General features: G+C 39.8%; 3 protein-coding genes and 2 long non-coding RNA genes across 10 annotated transcripts in view; 2 read left to right on the top strand and 3 right to left on the bottom strand.

The window, feature by feature from the left end:
• Positions 1-1195: 1195 nt before the first annotated feature.
• Positions 1196-5042, bottom strand: nme5 (NME/NM23 family member 5). Its single transcript, XM_051421006.1, has 5 exons — positions 4744-5042; positions 2448-2653; positions 1738-1838; positions 1517-1635; positions 1196-1354 (listed from the first exon to the last, which is right to left on the bottom strand). The coding sequence occupies exons 1-5, from the start codon at positions 4867-4869 to the stop codon at positions 1271-1273; spliced, it is 636 nt and encodes a 211-aa protein (XP_051276966.1). The 5' UTR covers positions 4870-5042; the 3' UTR covers positions 1196-1270.
• Positions 5043-5424: 382 nt separating this feature from the next.
• rack1 (receptor for activated C kinase 1) lies at positions 5425-12433 on the bottom strand. Of its 6 annotated transcripts, none has more exons than XM_051421003.1 (8): positions 12217-12433; positions 11539-11710; positions 10469-10616; positions 9970-10065; positions 9291-9401; positions 8835-8975; positions 8471-8581; positions 5425-5538 (listed from the first exon to the last, which is right to left on the bottom strand). In XM_051421003.1, the coding sequence occupies exons 1-8, from the start codon at positions 12323-12325 to the stop codon at positions 5473-5475; spliced, it is 954 nt and encodes a 317-aa protein (XP_051276963.1). In that variant the 5' UTR covers positions 12326-12433; the 3' UTR covers positions 5425-5472. The 6 variants fall into 6 exon arrangements, with proteins under 6 accessions (XP_051276963.1, XP_051276962.1, XP_051276965.1 ...); XM_051421002.1 differs by lacking the exon at positions 8471-8581 and adding an exon at positions 5773-5883; XM_051421005.1 differs by lacking the exons at positions 8471-8581; positions 8835-8975 and adding exons at positions 5773-5883; positions 6138-6278.
• LOC127375158 (uncharacterized) lies at positions 7380-10575 on the top strand. The gene is made up of 2 exons (XR_007887316.1): positions 7380-7563; positions 10271-10575. It is a non-coding gene; the product is annotated as an uncharacterized LOC127375158 (long non-coding RNA).
• Positions 9329-10038, top strand: LOC127375159 (uncharacterized). The gene is made up of 2 exons (XR_007887317.1): positions 9329-9439; positions 9898-10038. It is a non-coding gene; the product is annotated as an uncharacterized LOC127375159 (long non-coding RNA).
• A 3624-nt stretch (positions 12434-16057) lies between the features above and the next one.
• LOC127374862 (collagen alpha-1(XXIII) chain) overlaps positions 16058-25228 on the bottom strand; it is a 118519-nt gene continuing 109348 nt past the window's right edge. The window contains exons 19-32 of the mRNA XM_051420510.1: positions 22812-22856; positions 22645-22689; positions 22421-22501; positions 22276-22329; positions 21791-21865; positions 21663-21689; positions 21518-21577; positions 21361-21432; positions 21239-21265; positions 21062-21115; positions 20666-20752; positions 20397-20489; positions 19624-19662; positions 16058-18805 (exon numbers count right to left, since the gene is read on the bottom strand). Coding sequence (XP_051276470.1) covers positions 18755-18805; positions 19624-19662; positions 20397-20489; positions 20666-20752; positions 21062-21115; positions 21239-21265; positions 21361-21432; positions 21518-21577; positions 21663-21689; positions 21791-21865; positions 22276-22329; positions 22421-22501; positions 22645-22689; positions 22812-22856 — 810 coding nt within the window. The 3' untranslated portion in view covers positions 16058-18754. The remainder of the gene's footprint in view (positions 18806-19623; positions 19663-20396; positions 20490-20665; positions 20753-21061; positions 21116-21238; positions 21266-21360; positions 21433-21517; positions 21578-21662; positions 21690-21790; positions 21866-22275; positions 22330-22420; positions 22502-22644; positions 22690-22811; positions 22857-25228) is intronic.

Below are 25228 nucleotides of genomic sequence, written 5' to 3'. Positions count from 1 at the left end.
TAACCCACAGGAAGGAACTCTGTACCCTTTCTGCTCTTAATGAAAGATATGTGTTCACTGCTCGGTAAATTCAGCTATGCAGATCGGCACTGCGAAAATATAACGAATGGCTACTTTTGAAGTAGTGTTTTTAAAAAAAAATTACCCTTAGAAGTGTACTCTACTTGCGTTGTTGTTCACGGTCTGACAAAAGTGTAGTCAAATGCAACAGTAGCCCAGTTCGGAGTCGAGAAAATGAACAGACAGCATTGGGAAAATTCATTTTTCACACGTTTGTATGAACATTACTGATGGATAAACGCATAAAGAGCTGCCATCAAGCCCTTTATATGCATACATAGACATTTATTTTTGTTTTCCTGTACAAGGAAATACTTAAACATGGACTGGACATAACACACCATAAAATAATGAAATCAAATACATAAAGCACAATAGGTTTATACATCTTTTTTTGGGGGGGTCTGACAGAGAAGTATTGGTTAATTTCTGTGGTAATTAATGAGAGGTGCATTGCAGGTTGTCACCGCAATGTATGGAGTGGTTCAGGTTATATTTTTCGAAATTGTGCATACAGTACAGTTTAATATAAACAGGTCAGGTTTATCCATCTATTTGATTGACCAGATGCAGTAACAACCCAGCAGCCCTCACAGTGAGTTAGGAGCCACATACAGCTACAATCATATACGACAGACCAAATAACCTAAAGTCAAATGGCTTTTAGAGACTGACTTAAACATCCAGCCACATAATTAAAATACAACTTTTTCTATTTCTTTCTTTCATCGCTGTCCTCACATACACACTTAGCTGCCATGCAAACTGCAGTAAAGTTGCCTGAATAAAATACTGTAGCGACTAAAGTCCTCTACATTGTACATTACTAGCTAGGAGTACTTTGACAATAATACATTTCTGTGTTTGTGAACACCAGCCAACTTAGTTAATGTTCTCATCTCAGCCCAGGTCATACAACTCATCCAATTTATTCAGTGCCGTTGTAAACCAAATGCAAACCTTTTAACACGCTGGCTGAGTTATTCAAGATGTTATGTTAGGTGGGACAGGCTGAGAACTTATTGAACAATTAGGACCAGCTGAATTTCAGTTTAGGCTATGGATCACCCTTTAAAGAAGTGTTAAATAAGGAGCAAATGGTTTATAAATAAGCCAACATTACCAGGAGGCAAACTGCTGAAAAGACATTTTATTTCATAATAGTACTAAAGAGATACATTTGTTCAAAAAATAACGTAAAATTATATTCTCATTCCGCTTCTTCCACAATGGCTCCATCGCATATTATTGGCATCTTTGGATTGTTTTTGATCAGCCAGTCGGCAAGCCAAATCTAATGAAAACAATAGTGCAGGTGAATGGAGGGAGATGTTTCAGGAACCAAAGTTCAACACCAGCAAACAAACATGGTTACAGTAATATTCAACAGCTACAGAATACAGGATAATAAAATACAATATCAACCTACGTTTATTCAAATATTGAACATACTTACACAGGGGTTGTGTGGCTTGTGTTTGCAGAGCTCAGTGAGTCCACGAAGCAGAGTTGGGTTAACATACCTGCTCAGGTATTCTTCAGTTGCTTCTCTCGAGGGAAAAGGCTCGATTACAGCTACAGAGAGAAAGCATGTAGGGTACATAATCGTAAGTGTTCGATGATACAGTTCTATACAAACAACAGTATGTGTGAGTATGTGTTATGGTTATTACGTACAGTTTGGAAACATGAATTTGATTTCCCTTTCAGCTGCATGAAATGACTCGCTGCCGTGGAGTGCGTTTTTCAGATCAGAAGTGCCATATTTTGCTCTGAGGCTGGAGAAAGAATGTATCACATTAATATAATATATATAAATCAATACAATAGCTCATGGGATGACCCACACTCACAGGGCATGGTGAACTATGTACTGTATGTCATAATAGTCAGACACTGGGGCCCAGAATCACAATCAAATATGCAGTATGTATGTGCAAATACAACGTCTTACATTACAAGTGGAATAAATACCATACCAAGACCACTGAGAATATTATAAGGGCATAATAATATAACCAAAGAGCTGACTGTTGTTCGACTGAGCATTATTTTTAGTTTGATATAATGTGTCCATCACACAGCACTTCCTGTCTGAATCAGTCTGACCAAAAGATAACACAGAAATATTCAAGTTTTGTGACAGCCTGATGTGAATGTGCTCACCCATTAATATGATAATAACTATTTTCTAAATATATTGAAAGTCTGTTTTAATTTTGCCAGTCTTTGTTTCTAAGCAGGCAATTTAAGACATTAACATACCATCAGCCCTGCTAGGCAGTGATTTAGTCCAAATGCCCAACATTATAATACATTTTATATTAAAGAACACATCACAACAAAGCAACAGTCTGAATCAACACTTTATAAATGACCAGACTTACCAGTCTGGATGAGTTTCTCTGGCCTTGATGCTGTTGACAGGCCCTATGATGGACTTCCAGTGGGCAATAGCGTTTTCACGGGCCAGAGTCACAGCAATGATGGGGCCAGAGCTCATGAAGGCAGTCAAGCTGGGAAAGAAGAGCTTTCCATACTGGTCTGCGTAGAAGTCACTGCATTGCTCCGGACTTAGTTGCAGCTTCCGCTTCTGCCACGGGAATGAAGAATTGAACACTTTGAGTGAAATGTGAACTGATGCTGGATTTTTAAGGACAAAGTGTATCTTCATAATTAAGGGTTTGACAAAGTCTGATGTCCCTTAAACTTAGTTATTAGGAGTGTGCCCATGATATGTGCTGAGCAGGTCCATTGTCAGCGCTCTCTGGTGGACAGTTTCTTTATTGCTTCAAAAATATAATCTGCATTTCTGTACTGCAGTTTAAGATAAAATAAACCTTTATTAATCCCATGTAAGAGGAATTCAAATTACACACAGCAGCATTGGGGAATATAGTGCAATAAAAAAAAGCGTACAGTGTACATACAATAGTATCACAAATAAGAATCTTACAAAATATAATAGAAAATATAAAACTATAAATGAAAAATATATACACTATATGCAATGTGCAGTACAATGGTGTGCAAAATATTTTAAGCAGCTTGACTAAAAAAGTAAACTGTACATGTGTAAGTTTAAACCAGTCTTAGTCAGCCCTAGGGGGTTGGAGGTACTGGGTGCTGTGACGTTGTGGAGTCGGATGGAAGATGGTACAAACGAGCCCCCAAACCACTTTGAGGCTCGGGGCTGGGTCAGTCTGTGGCTGAAACTGCTCCTGTGCTGCCTGAGCTCAGTGTAGAGAGGATGAGAGGGGTTGTCCATGATGGCTTTCAGCTTCCCTCTCTCCCTCTTCCGAGTCACAGCCTCCACACTGTCTCCATTCCCACCACCGAGCTGGCCTTCCTCACCAGCTTGCTCAGCTTGTTGGCACCCCTAGTCCCAATGCCTCCTCCCCAGCACACCACAGCAGAGAAGATGACACTGACCACTACAGTCTGTAGTCTACAGACTAGTAGAACATCCGTAGTAGCCGAGTGCACACGTTGAAGGACCTGAGCCTCCTCAGAAAGAACAGCCTGCTCTGTCCTTTCCTGTAGAGGGCCTTAGTGTGGTCCGTCCAGTCCAGTTTGTTGTTGAGTGTCACCCCCAGGAACTTGTAGGTGTCCACCATCTCTACCTTCTCTCCCCTAATAGCAATTGGGGAGGGGGGCCTCTTGCTGCTCTGGAAGTCCCCCACCAGCTTTTTGGTTTACCTTTCTGTCGCACCATCTAGTGAAGTTCTGGATCAGGTCTCTGTACTCCTCCTCCCTATCATATGTGATACAGCCAACAATGGAGGAGTCATCCGAGAACTTCTGTAGGTGGCCCGCTCCGGAGTTGGAACAGTTTGTTACATATCAACCAGACGGGGGACAAATTAAAGGAAAACCCAACACAAAGTGTCTTAATAAGGTGTCATGCTACCACATGCCACTAGAACAACAGCAAAGGGCCTTGGAATTGATTCTACAACTCTACTGGAGAGATGAACAAGAGGTATTCCCTCATTTGGTGTTTTAATAATAGAGAGCGCTGTCTAAGACGTTGGTCCAAAATCGCACATAGGTGTTTAACTGGGCTGAGATCTGTAGACTGAGAAGGCCACAGCATATGATTCACCATCATTTTCATCCTCATTACACATTTCTTTTTTATGGATGGGGGCATTTTCATCCTGGAAGAGACCACTCCAGTCAGGATAGCAATGTTTCATCATAGGATAAAGGTCCAATACCTCTATGACCCACACCATGCAAGCAGAATCATATATCCTAACTCTAGGGGTCAATCATTCAGGTCTGTACCGCTCTCTTGGTGTATGACTCATCTAGTAAGAGTAGACCAGTACGTTTGGGGTTTGGCACACATGCATTCATCTTTATAATGAGGGGTTTAATACAATACCCTACTATAATGTCCCTCTGACAAGATAACATGTATACATGTCAAAGAGCATGACTGGATGTTAATTGCTTTACTGTACCAGGCAGTGGACCTGTGTGGAAGCTACTGCATCTTCCTCCACTCATTTATTGAGGATTTTGCTTTGTCACTCGTCTGTCAAATATTAGCCAGGCTCTAAACACCTAACTTGTTTAAGAAGGAGCATCTGATAATTAAAGTTGTACTATTGCCTCAGAAGTCAACCCCTTCCTGACACGATCACATCCTGTAGCTTCCCCGGTATTTTAACCAACCTGCAGGATAGTGAAGCCCGATTTCAGGATGATGTCCTCAATCTCTTCAGCTCTGTGGATGGCATCCGGTTTAATAATGGCCAGTGTTCTCTCCACATAAATACGAGGGTATGAAGTTTGATCCATCTTCCCCGGTATGCTACTTACGATACTTTCTGTCAACTAAATGTTCAGCGTTAGTAAGAGTGAGGTTTCATTAAACATTTTGTGTAGCTCGTTGATCGTTTAAACTGCTGTAAAAAGAGCGGTTAGTAACCAACGACACACGTTCTTAAATGTCTGTGGTTGGGTTGCTAGGATACCACGTTCACGGAGTCTACGGCGAGCGAAGCAGGTCAACCTGTACGAAAACACTGGTGAGATCTGTACCCAAATCAATATTAATTTACAGTCTAAATTCAAACAGACATTAACACTCAGTCTAGTTTTTTAATACAGATTAACATGCTAACACATGAAGAGACCAAGAACCTTGTTTTAACAAAACTGTTTTTAATAAACCCTTAAAACTTTTATATATCATTTATATTTTGAGGATTATTGCTTCCTTGAGGTTAGGAATGAATGGTTGTTTCCCCCTGATGTTAACCAATTTGTGTGACATTCAAGAGAAAAACATGTTTAGCGTAATAAACATCTTATCATTGATAAGACACTGTTGAAACCAAGACGGCACACACGTTTTCTTTAAACAGTCTTTTTATTCAAAGTTGCTTCAACGAAAAGCTCTTATCGGGTTCCAATGGTGACCTGCCACACTCTGATCAGGTTGTCAGTGTAGCCAGCAAACAGGGTCTGTAAAGAAAGGGGGATAGATAAACACAGGTTACTCTTAATTCTGTCCAGGTATAATCCTAGAGTTGGGCCAATAATATTAAAAATAGTGTTTCTAGTTCCCCTCATATTTGCAGGACTGTCACCATTAGATATCAGAATTAAAAGTGAATGGGTATAATCACCGGGGATTAATCACTAAAACCACCAACTAGTCATATACTGAAAGGCCCTGCAGAGCAGAGTTTGTTGTACCTGTCCATCAGCAGACCATGCCAGGGAAGTACACTGTGGGGGTTCAGCTTTGCTGTTTGTGCTGATCACTTCCTGTCTCAGCTCATCCACAATGATCTTGCCCTCCAGGTCCTGCATAAGAAGAAAACACCAGAGGCAGCGCAATCAGTAACAGCTCAGAAGTAGCAGAAGGATCAATGACAGACATTAATTCATCTAAATTTATTTACACACTGACCAAAGTAGTCGAGGGTTAAAGCTCAGAAACAGCCTCTTTATCATCAAAGAATACAGTTGGCATTGGAAGTTTCATCACCGCCCTTTGCATTGTAGGTTTAATGCACCATATACTGATTATAAAAGATGTTTGGGATGAAGTCTCTTACCCAGATCTTGATGCTGGGGCCAGTGGCAGCACACAGCCAGTAACGGTTGGGGCTGAAGCAGAGAGCATTGATGGTGTCACCACTGTCCAGGGTGTAGAGGTGCTTGCCCTCATTCAGATCCCACAGCATGGCCTGGCTGTCCTGGATGCAAAGAGAAAAATATATGCTTGAATACCCACATTTATAAATATATAACATGATAATTAACCACTTACAACTAGGGAGTTTGTGGATTTTAACACATCTTCACACAATGACCCTTTTTAAGTGCAGGTAACACTCAGAAACAGCCTCTTTATCATCACAGTTAAACAGATGCATGTTAAGTTTTCCATCAATGCTGAAACCTGCAAGTTAGACTTAAACTGGTGCTTCAATTGAGCTCAGAATGGATGAGGAAAGGCCAAAAAAAAAAAAAAAAAAAAAAAAAACATTCTGTAGCAATCTACAAAGAGAATACAATTTATTTCATACCCTTCCACCAGATGCACACAGGGAGCCATCAGGAGAGACAGTCACTGTGTTCAGGAAGCCAGTGTGGCCAATGTGGTTGGTCTTCAGTTTGCAGTTGGCCAGGTTCCACACCTAGAAGCAAAAGGAGAGAAGACTGTTTTACACCTAAGGTAGTAGAATGATCATTATTATTAAGCCACATGGGCTGAGCCCTCAACAAAAAAATAAATCAATCATCAGTGAAGTCAGGTAATACATGCCAGATTTTAAAAACATTAGACAGGAAAACCATTTCATTCATGATATTATCATCAGAAAAATGAAAAGGAGTTTTAAAAGACCAGTGTGTAGGCTTTAGTGGCATCTAGCAGTGAAGTAGGAGATTGCAATGAACTGTATTTGACAATCTGGGAATGAGAAAGTGTATGAGAAACTACGGTGGCAGTACAAAGCATGAAAGGCCCTATCTGGAGCCCACAATCTGCACTGTCTGTACATAAAAAGGGCTCTCTTAGAAATTGTAACATAACAATTCCTGTATTCAGGTAATTATACACTAATTAAAATATAAATATGAATATTATATTCAATTTCTGCCAATAGATCCTCCAAAATGTTACACACTGGACCTTTAAATCTAACAGCTAACAACAAGGGAGTCTGCCACAAACATACCTTGACCATCTTGTCCCAGCCGCAGGAGACAATGATGGGGTTGCTGCTGTTAGGGGAGAAGCGAACGCAGGACACCCACTCAGAATGGCCCTCATCCTGCAAATTGAAAAAGTACATACATATTCTCAGTGTAAGATTCTCTGGTAACCCAACATTGGTGATCTATTTGTGACATTGTGTCTACATTTAAAAGTGTTTTGATTGGCTGCCTATGAGCAACAGGAAACCTAAATTAAATACAGGATCAAACCAACTAAAGTAAATGCATCATTTGTTGAATGATAAATTAAATAAAAAGGTAGTTTCCACTGACAACTGGGTGATCGGCAGGTTTCCTTTTGACAATGTGAACTGTATTTTAAGAAATTACAAGCTTGTTTTTTAACTAGTATGGAAAGTGTTACTTCAATTTACAGTCATGCAAGGCCATTACCCAACAATTAAATCCACTAAAATCCAGTTTCACTGACAGAAAGACTGCTACTCACCTGGATGGTGTACTTGCAGACTCCAAGAGTGTTCCAAAGCTTGATGGTCTTGTCCCAGGAGCCAGACACAATCTGGCGGTTATCAGCAGAAAAGGCCACGCTCAAAACATCCTTAGTGTGCCCAACAAATTGACGACTAAATTCAAACAGACATTAACACTCGATCCAGTTTGTTTTGTTTTTAATAAACCCATAAAACTTTAATATATAATTTATATTGGAGATTATTGCTTCCTTGAGGTTAGGAATGAATGGTTGTTGCCCCCTGATGTTAACCAATTTGTGTGACATTCAAGAGGAAAAACATGTTTAGCGTAATAAACATCTTATCATTGATAAGACACTGTTGAAACCAAGACGGCACACACGTTTTCTTTAAACAGTCTTTTTATTCAAAGTTGCTTCAACGAAAAGCTCTTATCGGGTTCCAATGGTGACCTGCCACACTCTGATCAGGTTGTCAGTGTAGCCAGCAAACAGGGTCTGTAAAGAAAGGGGGATAGATAAACACAGGTTACTCTTAATTCTGTCCAGGTATAATCCTAGAGTTGGGCCAATAATATTAAAAATAGTGTTTCTAGTTCCCCTCATATTTGCAGGACTGTCACCATTAGATATCAGAATTAAAAGTGAATGGGTATAATCACCGGGGATTAATCACTAAAACCACCAACTAGTCATATACTGAAAGGCCCTGCAGAGTAGAGTTTGTTGTACCTGTCCATCAGCAGACCATGCCAGGGAAGTACACTGTGGGGGTTCAGCTTTGCTGTTTGTGCTGATCACTTCCTGTCTCAGCTCATCCACAATGATCTTGCCCTCCAGGTCCTGCATAAGAAGAAAACACCAGAGGCAGCGCAATCAGTAACAGCTCAGAAGTAGCAGAAGGATCAATGACAGACATTAATTCATCTAAATTTATTTACACACTGACCAAAGTAGTCGAGGTTAAAGCTCAGAAACAGCCTCTTTATCATCAAAGAATACAGTTGGCATTGGAAGTTTCATCACCGCCCTTTGCATTGTAGGTTTAATGCACCATATACTGATTATAAAAGATGTTTGGGATGAAGTCTCTTACCCAGATCTTGATGCTGGGGCCAGTGGCAGCACACAGCCAGTAACGGTTGGGGCTGAAGCAGAGAGCATTGATGGTGTCACCACTGTCCAGGGTGTAGAGATGCTTGCCCTCATTCAGATCCCACAGCATGGCCTGGCCGTCCTGGATGCAAAGAGAAAAATATATGCTTGAATACCCACATTTATAAATATAACATAATTAACCACTTACAACTAGGGAGTTTGTGGATTTTAACACATCTTCACACAATGACCCTTTTTAAGTGCAGGTAACACTCAGAAACAGCCTCTTTATCATCACAGTTAAACAGATGCATGTTAAGTTTTCCATCACTGCTGAAACCTGCAAGTTAGACTTAAACTGGTGCTTCAATTGAGCTCAAAATGGATGAGGAAAGACCAAAAAAAAAAAAACATTCTGTAGCAATCTACAAAGAGAATACAATTTATTTCATACCCTTCCACCAGATGCACACAGGGAGCCATCAGGAGAGACAGTCACTGTGTTCAGGAAGCCAGTGTGGCCAATGTGGTTGGTCTTCAGTTTGCAGTTGGCCAGGTTCCACACCTAGAAGCAAAAGGAGAGAAGACTGTTTTACACCTAAGGTAGTAGAATGATCATTATTATTATTAAGCCATATGGGCTGAGCCCTCAACAAAAAATAATCAGTGAAGTCAGGTAATACATGCCAGATTTTTTAAATCATTGGACAGGAAAACCATTTCATTCATGATATTATTGTCAGAGAAATCAAAAGGAGTTTTAAAAGACCAGTGTGTAGGCTTTAGTGGCATCTAGCAGTGAAGTAGGAGATAGCAATGAACTGTATTTGACAATCTGGGAATGAGTGTGTAGGAGAAACTACGGTGGCAGGAAAAACAATGTTAAAAAGGCTCCATTTACAGCCAGTGTTTGTTTTTTGTTCTGGGCTACTCTAGAAACATGACCCCACAGAAAGCACCCTGCTGTGTCTGTACATAAAAATGGCCTAAATTCCTATATTCAGGTAATTATACACAATGAAAACATAAATATGAATATTATATTCAATTTCTGCCAACAGATCCTCCAAAATGTTACACACTGGACCTTTAAACCTAACAGCTAATAACAAGGGAGTCTGCCACAAACATACCTTGACCATCTTGTCCCAGCCGCAGGAGACAATGATGGGGTTGCTGCTGTTAGGGGAGAAGCGAACGCAGGACACCCACTCAGAATGGCCCTCATCCTGCAAATTGAAAAAGTACATACATATTCTCAGTGTAAGATTCTCTGGTAACCCAAAATTGGTGATCTATTTGTTTGTAACATTGTGTCTACATTGAAGTGTTTTGATTGGCTGCTTATGAGCAAAAGGAAACCTAAATTAAAAGACAGGTTCAACCAACTACAGTAAATGCATCATTTGTTGAATGATAAATTAAATAAAAAAGGTAGTTTCCACTGACAACTGGGTGATCTGCATGTTTCCTTTTGACAATGTGAACTGTATTTTAAGAAATTACAAGCTTGTTTTTTAACTAGTATGGATTGCCAAGTTGTAACCTCAATTTACAGTCATGCAAGGCCATTACCCAACAATTAAATCCACTAAAATCCAGTTTCACTGACAGAAAGAGACTGCTACTCACCTGGATGGTGTACTTGCAGACTCCAAGAGTGTTCCAAAGCTTGATGGTCTTGTCCCGGGAGCCAGACACAATCTGGCGGTTATCAGCAGAAAAGGCCACGCTCAAAACATCCTTAGTGTGCCCAACAAATTGCCGGGTGGTGGCACCACTGGGGAAACAAACATTTCAGATGTTCAAAACTGTTGCATATCTGAAAAAGTTGTGAATTTTTTGACAACCTTTTTTGTGTTTACACTACAAAAGTTAACACGAGTGTATGAATGGGTAGCGCTGGTTCTTTTTGGGTCAAAAACAATCAAAATCAGTGTGAACTAACACCATTCTCAAATATGCCACTGTATGATTCTTTTAATTACAAACTTTGCGGTTCAGTAAGTACAACGCTGTGGATGCACATGCCAGGAAAAGAATGGATGAAAGAACAGGGTGACAACGAATATTTATTTTTAAGTCACTGGACTTCTTCTAAAAGCTGAAAGTAAGATCTGTAAGATAGTAAAATGTAACAGACTGTCCCATATACAAATTCTTATGGGTAAGCAAGTATTACAAGGAAAGTTTTACAATTGATAAATGGTTCTTTATGAAGAAGAAAAAGTTTGTATTTGTGCTTCACCTGCTTTAGATAGAGATATTAATCTGACTCATGTCAATCGTCTATGTGAGCTCCATCAAGCTGCTGCAAAGTCAACTGGCCACACAACTTAAGGCTGGGTTTGTATCAGATTTAACCCACTGATTGTATGGAGCAATTCTCAACATGGACCTGGTGTAGCTTGGCTAATGAGTCACAATATCATTGATGCTAAGATGGCTCATACGCTGTCATTTGTGATTCCTGTGGCAAAAGCTGCATCAGTTCTAGTCCAAGAGTTAAACTACAAACCTACTTTTCACATGGTTACTTACAAGAAGGGGATCTTTCCTGAAACAGTTGCAGATCTGATTACATGCAACCTCGTAGCCACGAAAATACCTTACTGCTAAACTTTAACCTGTGTCATATGGACACAAATGAACCATCTACAGTAAACATGTAGAGGAAACAGCTCAGGACTCCCTGCACTTACGTGGTGAGGTCCCACAGGCGGAGGGTCCCGTCCCAGGCACCTGACAGGGCGAACTGTCCATCGGAGGAGATCACAACATCACTTACAAAGTGAGAGTGACCCTTCAGGGAGCGCTGCGGGATGCCATAGTTGGTCTCATCACGGGTCAGCTTCCACATGATGATAGACTTGTCTGAAAAACACAAAATACAGAGTTTTATTTAACTTTGAGCGTCATTCAAGGAAAGAGCAGCCACATTTGGACATCACTGTTTGAGCATTTCAAGAAGGAAAGCTGTCACACACATTTAATGTACACTCAGCAGACTCTCCATTTAAGTTAGGAGCGATTTGTCCACACGTTTGAGCATGTAGTAACACTTATACCTCCCCATGTGTGTGTTATTACACGTGTCACAGCTGCAGTGTGGGTATCTCACACTGAGCTACAGGTGACGCCAGACAGCGTTAGCTGGCTAGGCTAACCGGCGTCTTCCTCTGTAGTGTGAGCAGGTTGTGTCCGAAGAGAAACTAACGCATACAATAAATACACAACACGCCTTCGTGGGCTCTTTGAACACATTTAATGCGCCGCTCACACCACCACCGTCGGTTGTCTTCACCTTACAGCAGCGACGCCAACTGAGCTGAGTAATGCTACGTTAGCCATGTTGGCGCAGCCGGCGGACGGAGCCTCACCTCGGGACGCCGACAGAATCATGTCGGGATATTGGGGCGTAGTGGCGATCTGGGTGACCCATCCACTGTGGCCCTTCAGGGTCCCCCTCACGGTCATCTGCTCGGTCATTTTGGCGAGGTTCGGTGGCGCCTTTCACAAGGATGGAGTCGGATTTTTCAGAGGTCCTGAAAAATCTAGGTCCTCATCGCATCTGGGCACAGAGGAAAAGGAAGTTCAGACCCGGATGCAAAAACTAAGAAGGGGTGAGCGGGCCGCAGAGGATTCTGGGAAATGTGGACTTCATACTTTTACCGTATAATACTATTATTAAACTTTATTCAGTCAACATTGATGTGAGAACAGTATGTTTGATAATCATATGATGGATTATTATGCCTTTTTTTTATTATATTAACATATTTAATAACATGTTTGATATAAAATAGTCCTCAAGAGGGAAACAAATCCAATACATACATTATATATATAGCCTAATGTGAGTGGTACATATATAATATAATATAATATATATATAATGGCCAGTATTCAGATATTGTATTACAAAATAATTGGAAAACACTATGTCATACGTTTGATTGATTTTATGAGAGCTGTGTAATATTGTTGTAACCACAAAATAGCAAATAAATATTCTCCTAAGCATAAAGAAGTACAGTTTGAAAACACTGAACATATTATATCAGAATAGTTTCTGTGGAGGAGGGTTTGGTTGACGTTCAGCTGAAGGAGGGAGACAGGTGTTGAGATGGTTTGTGAGAGCAGTGCCAGGTGAGTTGACTGACACAGCTGACACTCTTTGACTAATTATTCAAACGCAGTAATGTGGCTCACACACACACACGAACACACACCAAGGACAGACAGACAGGCATGCTGGCTCATCAGTGGTTGTTTCCTGGATATATTTATTGTTGAGTTGAACGGTGGGACTTAACAGAGTTAGACAAGCCAGGCTAGAAGGAGTTTGATAATTTATGTTAAAGTGTGTGTGAAATAAGGGACGCTGTCTGTGAGCGCACTGTTGTATCTGTGCGTGTGAGGGAGCTCATGGTGGCAGCGAGTTCTGTTACAGTTTCAGTTTGAGGTTTGACTCATGTTTTGACTCTTGTCTTCCAGAGTCTGAAACTATATGAACATGTTTGTTATTCATGTTCTGTCACATCAGAGTTTGGCTGCTCCTGCATAATTGTTTGAGTCTCAAAACTGCTGTCATAATTATGGGTACATGTCACATTATTTTATGTAAATATAAAAACTGGAATCCCCTTTTAACTTTTTTTGCATAAATTAGTTCAAGAATGACCTTTCTTTGTTATGGTTTCTTGCTTTTATACACCAGCAAATTCATTGAGCCAAGCTATGTCTCAATTTGTGCTGCGACCAAGCTGCTCTCAATGTTTCCCTGTCTCCATCAACAGTGTAGTAAAGTATTTAAGAGCTGCTTAAAATTGTTATTAAATGTCAGGCCTGTATTTAAACATTTAGTACTGCTGGTTATATTATATTTTAGCTTTTTGGAGCAATCTGCACTTACACTAGAAAAAAAATCAAAAATCCCATGAGTAAAAAATATATATTTAAAACTTACAAATGATGTGAAGTGATCCGCTTTCTCACATTTTTCTACTTACGATTCATGCTGTATAGCTGTATAACAATCCCATTATGGTCAGTGACCATAACAAATGTGGCACCGATTTAATAGTCACAAACATGAAGCCACAAATCCACAAGGTCATTTGTTCATTTAAAAATAACTATTTAAAATGAAAAACAAGAAATTCAGAGTTGCTGTAAACAATTAAAGCGGATGTTAATGTTGTATGTCTTTGTTCCCCCGTTCACTTCCACATGGGCAAACTGCAACCAAATGTGTGTCACCTGTTTTTTAATCGTAGAAACAATGAGCTCATTCAGCTCTAACATTGGTGGACATATGAGAATAATTTGTGAAAATCTCTCTGTTCGTTTGATAAAATTTGAAATTAAGAGCAGACTTTGTTGGTTGTAACACACACATATCTGTCCTCCTTATAGTCAGATGGTCCAACTCTCTAATATTCAGTATCTAAATCTTGTGTGTTAGTGGCTAAGTGATATGTGTAGTACAGTTGTAGTTATAGTAGTAATTTTTACTCAGATTGTTACTTATGTAACTTATTTATCTTACTCACTTTGTTGTACTTTCATGTTGTGTTCCCAGCTTTCAGGAGTATACACACTGCATCAACCGCCCCACATGAAGCAGTGATGTGGAAGACTGAGACTCTACATACAGGATTTCAACGACTGCAGAGAATATGTGTTTACTCGGGACCAGATGAGAAGGCTGGATGAATACAGGACCTGCTGGAGAGCGCTGGTCACCTTTCTTTCAGTCGGCTACGTAAGTAAACTTTGTAAAGTTGTGTCCAGAATGATCTGTGACTTGTTTTTCGGTTTCATAGGGCAGGACTCCTCTGTGTTTTTGTTCTTGGAGCAGCTGAAAGCAGACGTCAACCAACCAACCAATCATCCCACAAAGACCCAGTGAGTACAATCATAACCACTGTCCACCCTGACCCCTGTCATCACCCTCTTTACCCACCAACCAAGAGGATGAGGAGCAGCCCAACCTGCATAGAGGACAACCAGCTGCTTCTCTGTGCTGCTGGGTTTAGGAAGCTCCTCGCACTACGTGCCACTAAATGGTTAAAGGACCAGTGCGTAGGATTTAGTGCCATCTGGCTGTGAAGCTTAAGATTGCAACTAACTGAACACTGCTCGTGTCTGTTTTGACTATCTGGGAATGAGAACGGGCTGTGTGTAGGAGAAACGTCTGTCTCTAAAGCCAATGTTTCATTTGTCTGTTCTGGGCTACTGTAGAAACATGGTGGTTCAACATGGCGGACTGATAAAGGCAACCTACTGTGTCTGTAGATAAAAACATCTACGGTTCCTATATTTAAGTGATTATACACTAATGAAAACATACTGGACCTTTAAATAGTTAATAGCTCCCTGCGCTTTTGGTATAGTACTTATAGTTTTAATCTGAGTTCCATAATGAAGCATTTGTAATCTTAACTAGGGTTTGGAACTGTTTCACCATAAATGCATCTTGGCTTTCTGTGTGCTGGTGCCCCAGCCTCCTCCCCTCAGACAGCCTGAGTCTGCCACTGATGTTGATGAGTGACCAACAGGTGCACGCTGTCTGGTTGTTGGCTCATTGTGGATCCTCCAGCAGTGACTTCTGTGCTCACAGATTAACTTTTACCTCCAGTGAGGTATGTGGGGTCTTGTGACGATAATCTCTGTCACAGATTTGACTGCAGAGCTCCATTCAGCTCAAAGTGTTTGAAAACCTTGAGGAGTACAGTGGGACAGAGAGGCTGAGTGAACTGGTTTATTACGTTTTGAGAATGAACAAGAGAAGCTGAACCTAGAGTAGATTGTGGAGGACTTTGCAGTGCTCAAGGCTCACAGAATGCCTTTCAGACAGGTGATTACAACAAACTCACTGTGATGGTTATAATGGTTGTACAGAGAAGGTAATTTTAATTTTTGTTCAATTGTCTCAATTTGCCTCTTTTATGGTTAATTATAGCAAAGATACACATAGAGGAAGGTGGTTGTATATTTATAATTGATAATTAGGTAATAATCAGGCTGTAAAGTGCATTCTATAGAAAAGGAATATATTGCTGGTTTGGACATAAAACTTATGTGGTGTAAAGTGCAGATGCTGACATGTCAAAGCACTTTATTGCAGCTTTAATATGACAATATATTAGATATATAACATCATCATACATTTGGTTCTTTGATGTTACATCAATGTTAAATGAATGAAACTGAATATTTTTTATATGAATATGATTTAATGGACAAAAAACCCATACAACTGGAGAGTTTACTTCAGTCTACATGTTTAGTTGACCAGATTTAATGTTATACATTTTTAGACAAGTAATTACAAAAATAGCTTAATTCTTTTACAACCAAATACACAACCAAAAAAAAACAAACATTCTCACAAAGTCAAGCTAATACTGTGATATATGACTTGCTAAAACACCAAACTGTATTTAGACATTGTGCCATATATTGACTCCATTAAGCCTTTAAACTGAAACTGATAGAATCTGCAAAAGAAATAAACACATATAATAATGTTAAGTGACAGAAAACCATCAGTTTCCAGTGAAATAATGCTAAGAAATGTGTGGTTTACAGTTAAACCACTCTGCTTTCAATATAAATCCCCACCCAACATATTTTATGATTGTAAAAAAAAAAGTTTGTATGTCAGCTATTCTATTTTAGCTTAATGGTATGCAACTCATATACAGATGTCTGTTTTGTATGGGTTTTATATATGATGCACTGATCTTTCTCACCACACCCTTCTAAAGTTAAAACATGTTTTTGGGACTTTACATCATATTTATCCCACTGATACAGAAATAGTTTTGTGTGAGTCAGTAATTCAGCTTTAATAAATGATCTTTGCAAAAAGAAATAAAGCTGATTAGAGGTTATGTTACAAATCGTCTATTCCAGACCTAAACAGGAACTACCACTGCAGGGATATGTGGCCTACATCATATCTGCTGCAACTTAATATGAGCCAGTTTGCAGGTCAGCTACTGGATATGTTTAATTACAAAAAGGAAGTATTACCAATGAACTCTGTGTGTTTTCTAGATTCAGCAGTAACTGAATCAACACTGTAATCCTTCTACTACATTACCCTTTGAACAAATTACCTAATTGGAACAGAAAATCCCACTTCCACACATCACATATCTATTTGTGTTCCTCCGATTGATTTGAAGATCATGTGAAAAATCAAACTTAGCAAAAAAAAAACTTCTAACAACACTAATACTGACCCTGTTTGAAATTTGCAAAGGTTTGTGGCTGTGGGCAAGAATTGGAATTAGAAAAGTTTAGCAGCCTGTATGTTGATTTTAACTACTACTAATTAATAATTAAACATTCTGATTGTTCATATTCAGACTAACAATGACAATGTTGTAAAAGTCAGCCATGTTAACCTGAATATGCATTCTGCTTTAAAAAAAAAAAAGATAACTGCTGAATATTTTTCATATAGTATCAAAAAGTGCAACTAACATCAATGTAGCATAAACAGAAATCCACTAAGAAACTTGAACACGTTTTTCCTTTCATGTGTTTGTATTTTTGTCTATGTAAACAGAACCAAATAATGAGAAATCTCTGTCCTGTATACATACAACCAAATATTTGAAAATTTGTTTTTTTCCTATGTTCAACATTTCTTTAAACAATGATGCACGTGTATCTGTGGATGTGTGTGGTTCTGCACATGAATATGCAGAGTAGAGCTTTAAAAACGGTATATAAAAGTATTTAAGCACCAAGAAATGATTCCATCTGAGAAAAATGTATCATGAAGACCAAAACACACCAATAAAAGTCATCTGACAGCAAAGATGCAAACTTTTTGTGATATTTGAAAGAAAACATACACACAAAATAATTGAGAACCACTGTGCTAAGGCATATTGCTGAATGAAAATTAATAATGACCCTCAAAAAAGAACGGTTGTCTATACATTTGATTCAAATTTCATACTTTAGTCTGTTAGTCCTTCAGTCGAAATGACAAATATTGATTCAAAAATATCAAACAAACACACATTTAAGTCAGCAGCAAGAACTTACACTGTTGTCCAGAGAAACTGTCAACATTATTGATGTATTGATCAGAGATTAAAAAATAATGATCAGACACTGAAAATTATTAAGGAAATATTTTGATTGGCAATCATTTGTCAAGACAACTGAAACACTGTATCATGAATACTGAAAATGGTTCCTTCAAATCTGGCCTTTAAGTTTCACTATCGATATATTCCACAAACATGGCAATGCACAGGAATGCAAAATGTAACTGGACAAAAAACAGGTAAGAATATAACAAAATAAAACAAAAAAACACACAAGTTACCACGGCCACAAGTGTAAGCCATAAAAAAGGTAGACTTACTGACTTTTCTGAATGGCTTGTTCAAATGGAAAGACTATCAAAGACTGCTTATTGCAAATGAAAATGAATCGTTTGAGGTTTCAATGAGGGACCACAAGTCGTACAAGCTGTCGGGATGCTACTGTGCCTCGTTATGATCATGCATTTAATTAGTGAAAACCTTTTTTATAAAAGAGCCATAGAAGAGATCGTCACAACATGTTCAACGTATCTGTGCAGTAAATCCTTCCTTATGTGCCAGTGACGTCAGTGACTCCTCAAATAACTTTTTTACTGGTTATCAAGCTATTGCCCAACATCACCAACCAACAGATGTGTCTTTTCTTCTCAGGTGAATGTGAAGATGCAGTGTTGTCTGTCGCCCCTCCCCACCTCCTGGGGAGTTTCCATAACGGAGGATCTGAGTGTTCAGTGTGACACTGAGGCATTACATGGCACGCTCTGCTTCATAAAGGCCAGTCTGCCCCTTTGTGCTCTCTGCCTGTCTACGTGTCCTTTCTCCACCGGGCCCCGCACCCCCTTCAGGGCTGAGAGAGACGCTTGCGTTTGAGCTTCTGTCTCGCCATTTGCTCCTTTTTTAGAAAACAGAGAGAGAAGAGAGTACTGACCCACATTCCTCCATCTGCCACAGCCAGGAGATCTGTCCAGCCATCCATGCATCCATCCATCCACGAGAGTGAGACTGGGTGAGTGCACACACCGTCATATCCGTACAGCGTTCATGATTACAATCAGGCAGCAAGTCAGACTTTGTTAGTTAGGCAGCTAGACTGTCATCTGGACTGTCTTTAAAAGTAAGAGTCCCACTGCCAGTTCAGTTTCTTCTCTTTAAAACCATGGCTGCATTCACTCAACACTGGATCTCTAGAGTTTAAAAAAAGTTTTCATAATACTGTAGATTCAAAAATGTCCTCGTTAAAAAAAAAAAAAATCTCAATATATTATATAAAACGTTTTATGAAAAAAAGGGGAAAAAAGGGAGTGGGTTGTTGGTGAAGTATTCAATTCCAATATATACCATGTCAATATATACAGATTCCATGCTGCTGGTTAGTCATCACTGCAAAACAAGAATAATAGGGATTATTAGTAGCATATCAAATTAAAATCAGAACACAAGCCCCTAAAATGACCTCAAATACTCATGCTTTACAATTGCAAGCTCACACACTGTAATATACTTACAAAATGCCCCTGTGTCAAATCAGAGTCAAGCAATCATTTTAATGCTGACAATCCATGAGTAATAATCTCAGTGTATGCTTTGATTACAATTAGCATTAGCTTTTTACAGCTCCCAGACTGTGCCTGCTGCTGCCTCACAATCAAATGCTAATTATTCCATTAGTTAACAATATGCTTAAAAAAAAAAAAAAAAACAGACACCCACCTTGTGCCAGCAGCCGGGTATGGGCATCCCATCATGTCCCTGCAGAGAGAGAGAGAGAGAGAGAGAGAGAGAGAGAGAGAGAGAGAGAGAGAGAGAGAGAGAGAGAGAGAGAGAGAACAGCAGTGGAAAGTTAACAAGCCAGAAAATGTCAAGTAATGCATGCTTGAAGACACCTTACTGTTCTGCATCCTGCTGATTTAAATATAACAGATACAGGGTCTAAGGTGTGCACTCCTTATCCGCAAACTGATGTTATAAAATAAAGCAAAGGCTGAGCTATAAAAAATACAATTTCAAGCAAACAAAAATAACAAAAAAGGTGCAAAACAATTATGCTGTTGATAAATTCTGATGTTTTTTTCCCCTGTAATCTGTAGTTTTTAAAGGGCAACATTTTGGGAAATACTCTTATTTTCTTTGTGGCAGAGATTTGATAAGAAGATTGATACCACTTTCATATCTAAATATAAGATTACTGACAGCAGCCAGTTAACTTAGCTTAGCATATCCTTACAAAAACTAAACTGTAAAAAAACATAAAAACATGATACAAGATATATATTCTTCAATTTGTTTATTATCTGTGAATGTCTCTCTTTACAGAAACCCTACAGAAAACCCAAATATGGAGCATGGTTTGGTGATTTAAGAGCACATTAATAACAGAGTTTGAGAGATGAAAAAGGCAAAAAAAAAAAAGTGTTTGAATAGAAAATAGCAACAGTAGCTGCATAACATGCAAGAAGAGGAAGAAGGAGGCAAAGATACTGTACCACAGGACAGGGGGCCTCAGGGCCGGAAGGAGAAATAGATGGAGGGGAAGAAAGCCCTGCCCCCTCAGACAGACCTTTAGTCTCATCACAACCCTGTCAGCAAGAGCCAGTGACACATTCACAGCTTTAAAGGAAGAAACTCAGAAAACACAGATTGACAGAAACAGTGCTGAGAGAAGAAAGTAGGGAAATATAGTATGTGGGAGGAAGGGGTTAGTAGGTAAATCAGTTCAAATGTGTTTGTGAGTGTGAGTGTGAGAGAGACATACCACAGGACACGGCTGGTCCAGGCCTGGAGGACCCTGTTCTCCCTTCTGGCCCTTTAGACCTCTCTTCCCAACTGTTCCCCTGTCACCCTGGGGATAAGGAGGACAGCACACACACACACACACACACACACACACACACACACACACACACACACACACACACACACACACACACACACACACAAATAAAGAAACTTATCACACAACATTAGTGCATCAAGACAAAACTGTTTGTGTCATTACAAACCAATACATGTCTGGAAAGGTAAAGATAGGAGCTTTGTGTTGATGATATAGGCTATTATTATTATTATGCATAAACAAATGTTGGAAAAATATTGAACTGGTTGTATTTTGTTGAAGATAATTAAACCTTTTCCCATAATCTATACTAACCTTATCTCCTCTTTCCCCTCGGTCACCTTTCTCTCCCATCAGTCCTGGGAAACCCTGGACAGAGAAACACAAATGGGTCAGAAGGTAGCTTATCAGTGGATACAGGTTAAAGTTCAATAATATTAAAACATATGTTATTGTAATTTTCAGGATCTAAATTCTCAGTCAGACACTTACATCCAGTCCAGGCTCTCCTGGTCTGCCCTGCAAACACAGATTCACACATACAAATTATAATGCATGTTTTATTCAAGACCCACATAATCAAAAACAAGTAGTAGTTTAAGGAGGGTGCTTACTTTTTCTCCCTTTGCACCTGGAAGACCCACTAACCCTGCAGACCCAGGTAATCCCTGGGGGCCGACTAATCCCTGCAGTTAAAGTACATTATCATCACTGTGCCGTGTCCAGGTACATCATGTCTGATTATGATAACAATGGATCAGTGTCACTTACTTGGAGTCCAGGAGGACCAGCGTCCCCCTTCTCTCCCCTCATCCCATATCCAGGCTCACCCTGCATCAGAAAACAGAAACACTGAGCACCAAACAACACATCATAGCCTCCATCACATACTAGACCCATGGTCTGGCAGTCTTACCTTAGGGCCAGGCATTCCATGCAGCCCCTGAAAAACATTGTGTACTGTGAGTGTGACAGTTAGGTGTAAACAACTTACATGACTTGATTACGTTATACCTGGATTTAGATAGAGATATAAGTGCTCACCATGGATCCAGGGGAACCAGGAACCCCTGGTGGGCCGGGTGGGCCAGGTGGGCCTGGCTGGGAAATCATCTGAACCTGAGCACCAGTGAAATGAGTCAAGCAGGAGCAGAAAAATCATTATTGATATACTTAACTTACGTCATACCCAGAGAAGATTAACTGATTAAAGGACCACCAGTGATTTGCATATTTTAGCTCCTCAACCACAAGTCATATATATTTTATATCACTCCTGTTTTTACAAAGCATGTTGAAGAGTTTGGGATAACTAACGTAGCCTTGATGTTTCTTATGATTGATCGCACAACTCAAGCATGTTTCGATCTGAAAACATTCCCACCATACGGAAATCAATGAAAACCGATGACATATATTATAATATAATATGCAAAGCTACTTGTCCTTTAAATTATTGACCCTTATGTGTCTGCACTGATCTATACACATATATGAGTGGTAATAAACTGTGTGTGTGTTACACGAACCAGGTTGTCGTCCATTCTGCAGTCGCCTTTCTCTCCTTTGTGTCCGTCCATACCCTGAGCCACAAAGAGCAAGATGAACTTCCAGCTGTTTATGTACTTTCCAGTGTTTGTATATCAGAGAAACTTGTTTATTGCCACTACTCACAGTAGGCCCAGAGAGACCCATCTCTCCCTTCTCTCCTCTCTCGCCAGGTCGTCCTGTCTCACCAATTTCACCTTTAGGTCCCTGGAGGCCAAGAATCGACGCAGAGATGTCATGTTCAGCATAATAAGAAGTGGAAAAAATATAAGCTCTCAAACCACCAAATATATCTTAAAAATGTGTAAACAAAGTTAATCAATGTAATTTCTGCCTCTTTGCAATCTTACCTTCTCACCATCAACTCCTGCTGGTCCAGGTAAACCAAGCTCACCCTGGAAGAAGAGAGGAAAGACTGATGAATATGACTGGCTTTAACTAACACAAAATCTACTTGGATTTTCATAAAACCTAATTACTAGCAAAAGTACATTAGTTAGACAACAGAGTCATTTACCTTTTCCCCTGGATAGCCTGGGGGTCCAGGTGGTCCAGGTGGGCCCTGGAGAAAGACATAAATTGAGTGAGTGATACATCAAATTGCCCAGATAAACTTCATGAATTAGAATTTAACTGTCGTGCACCTACAGGAACTGGCCACTTGGGGTCAGTGGAAACAAGCTGTTAACACAACACTGGCACATCATCACTTTTTAAGTTGGCGGTGAACTTGTTAGCAAACTGTATTTGCGCATCCAGCAGATACATAACAATATCAGCATTCATTTAAAGTGTGTCCACCTGATAAATGGGTTCTGATATTTACTCTCCTTTTACTCTCCTTCTCTCACAGACTCCTGAGGGAAATATCTGGCTCTTTAGGTACCAAATACTCCACTATGTTCACCAGTTGCTCACTTTTCCTGTCTGGTGGTTGTGGTGTTGGAAAGGTAACATACAGTGGTCTTTTTGTGCTGAAAATGGACAACTGTTGTGGCCGCAAACACTGCTGAGGAGCGTTGTAAGAGTAAATCTAAACAATAAAGTTGCAGGTTGGAAAGAGCTACAGAGCTGATGGGAACTGCAGGATAATTTTCAGCGGGCTTGTCACAGTCAATGTACACTTTCACCTAAAAGAAGTCATGTGACCCATTGTTAATATAAAAATTCTGATTATAGCCAATTACATGTGCCATTTTCGGACAGTCACATAGACACAGTGTGTATATCTAGCTGTTTACTCTGTTTACCACAATGGTGGAAAAACTGGGAACTCTCAGAATTCCACCATAAGGCTTGAATACGAGCCAACGCCAAACAATACAACAAAGCTGATGGATTTCATAACGCAACCCTGACAGTAAACAAAGCTGTTGACTTCTTTCGTTCACTCTGTTTCGCTGATCACAACCAACTTGAAGCAATTTTATCTCACAAAGGTTGTAAAACAGTGCTGTATGTGGTTTGTGCTACACAATAGCCTGGCGTCATTTTCCATTCGGCTGATTGTTTTTCGATGCAGGATGAGACTGTTGCACAAAAGGAGGAGAAACAAAACATTTATGTGACTTTATGTAACCCTAACAATGGATGAAGAATTGCATACCATATCCATCCCATGCTGTCTACTATGCTGGTTGATGAGTGGCAGCCTCTTAAATCACACTCCGTAATCTCTATATGCACAGTGTTACACTTGTTTCTTCTCCCTCTGAAGTCCTCGGCCATCTTGAAGTCATAAAAAAAGAGTTCATGTTGCCTCCCGGAGGTGTACATGCTGAGTCTCTCCCTTCTTTCCAATTCCTAACTTTTCGTTGGCCTCCCATTTAAGCCATGGAAACCAAAAGATGTTTACAAACATCTATTTGATCTGAGATACTCCATCATTGGAAAGTGAAGGCTACTCATGCAAATAATTACACAAAAAGCCGTAAAATGAATGATAGTAACAAACAACAACAAACCAAATAAAATTTCAGCATCATTTTAAACCAAATTCATCATCACCTAAAAGTTCACCACAAATGAAACCAATACGACTTTTCACACAAACAAATGAATGGATCATAACAAACTGGGTGGCCAATGAGAACTCCTCACTCCATGGATAACTCTAGCTGAGACCTTGCGTGTGATTTGGTGCCAACTAATCCACGTTGGCAAGAGCCTCGTGATAAGATCTCAGGTTCATGTTTTCATCGACTCCTTTGTGACCATCTCACGCTGGTGTCTACCAGAGTTGCATGCAGGAGCCCATTTTAGGCCAGGTTCAAGGGGACCTGGTGCATAGTGGTTTTTAATCAAATACACACTCCTCTGCAGAGATAGCCATCTGTTATTAGCATGTAGCACGGTACATGGAAGAATCAAAGGGTCTTGTGTATGAAGAGAAGGGCATGAAACCGAGACTGTGGTGACTATGAGGGGTTCACATCCTTTCCAATGCATTCCCTTTGTGCACTCACACACAGTTATGTGGAACAAGTACATAGACAAAAAAAACACCATGCTGCCCTGTAGCAAAGTGGTGGCCACATATCTTGTGAGGAACATACATAGCATGAAAACAGACTCAGAACAGTGTAACAAAGGCTGTTGATTTTTCTGCATGATTAAGCATGCTTCATGTTATCTGAACAGCTGTACTATATTTGCTGGGGCTGTGTATTTCATCCCAAATGAATACAAAAAAGAACCTGGTACTAGTAAACCCTTAAGATGTGGAGATGTAGACTCTTAAGATGTGGTCTCTAAAGTGACATCCAATACATCTGAAGTATGTACTTGTGGGTAGAGGGCATCTACAAGAGCACATATCCACTAGCTGAAGCAGGTGGTATAAAGTGTGGATACATACAGCCTGTGCGCTTATGCAAGTCTGTGTAAGTCTATGCATTATCAGGTGTTAATCACTGATCACTCGACCAAAACCAT

Source organism: Dicentrarchus labrax, unplaced genomic scaffold (assembly GCF_905237075.1).
Source record: "Dicentrarchus labrax unplaced genomic scaffold, dlabrax2021, whole genome shotgun sequence".
Classification (NCBI taxonomy): Eukaryota; Metazoa; Chordata; class Actinopteri; family Moronidae; genus Dicentrarchus; species Dicentrarchus labrax.
Note: the sequence above shows the minus strand (reverse complement) of the source record. Positions and strands in the feature narration are given on the sequence as shown.

What these genes read in the sequence shown, in the direction of transcription:
- nme5 (XM_051421006.1), bottom strand. Translation starts at nt 4,869, where the DNA reads ATGGATCAAACTTCATACCCTCGTATTTATGTGGAGAGAACACTGGCC. An exon ending in CAAATTCATGTTTCCAAACT is followed by an intron (nt 1,636 to 1,737) that starts GTACGTAATAAC and finishes TTCTCTCTGTAG; the next exon opens with CTGTAATCGAGCCTTTTCCC. An exon ending in ACAAGCCACACAACCCCTGT is followed by an intron (nt 1,355 to 1,516) that starts GTAAGTATGTTC and finishes TGTTTTCATTAG; the next exon opens with ATTTGGCTTGCCGACTGGCT.
- rack1 (XM_051421003.1), bottom strand. Translation starts at nt 12,325, where the DNA reads ATGACCGAGCAGATGACCGTGAGGGGGACCCTGAAGGGCCACAGTGGA. An exon ending in CGCCTGTGGGACCTCACCAC is followed by an intron (nt 10,617 to 11,538) that starts GTAAGTGCAGGG and finishes TTGTTTCCCCAG; the next exon opens with TGGTGCCACCACCCGGCAAT. An exon ending in TGTGTGCATCTGGTGGAAGG is followed by an intron (nt 8,976 to 9,290) that starts GTATGAAATAAA and finishes CTTTGCATCCAG; the next exon opens with GACGGCCAGGCCATGCTGTG.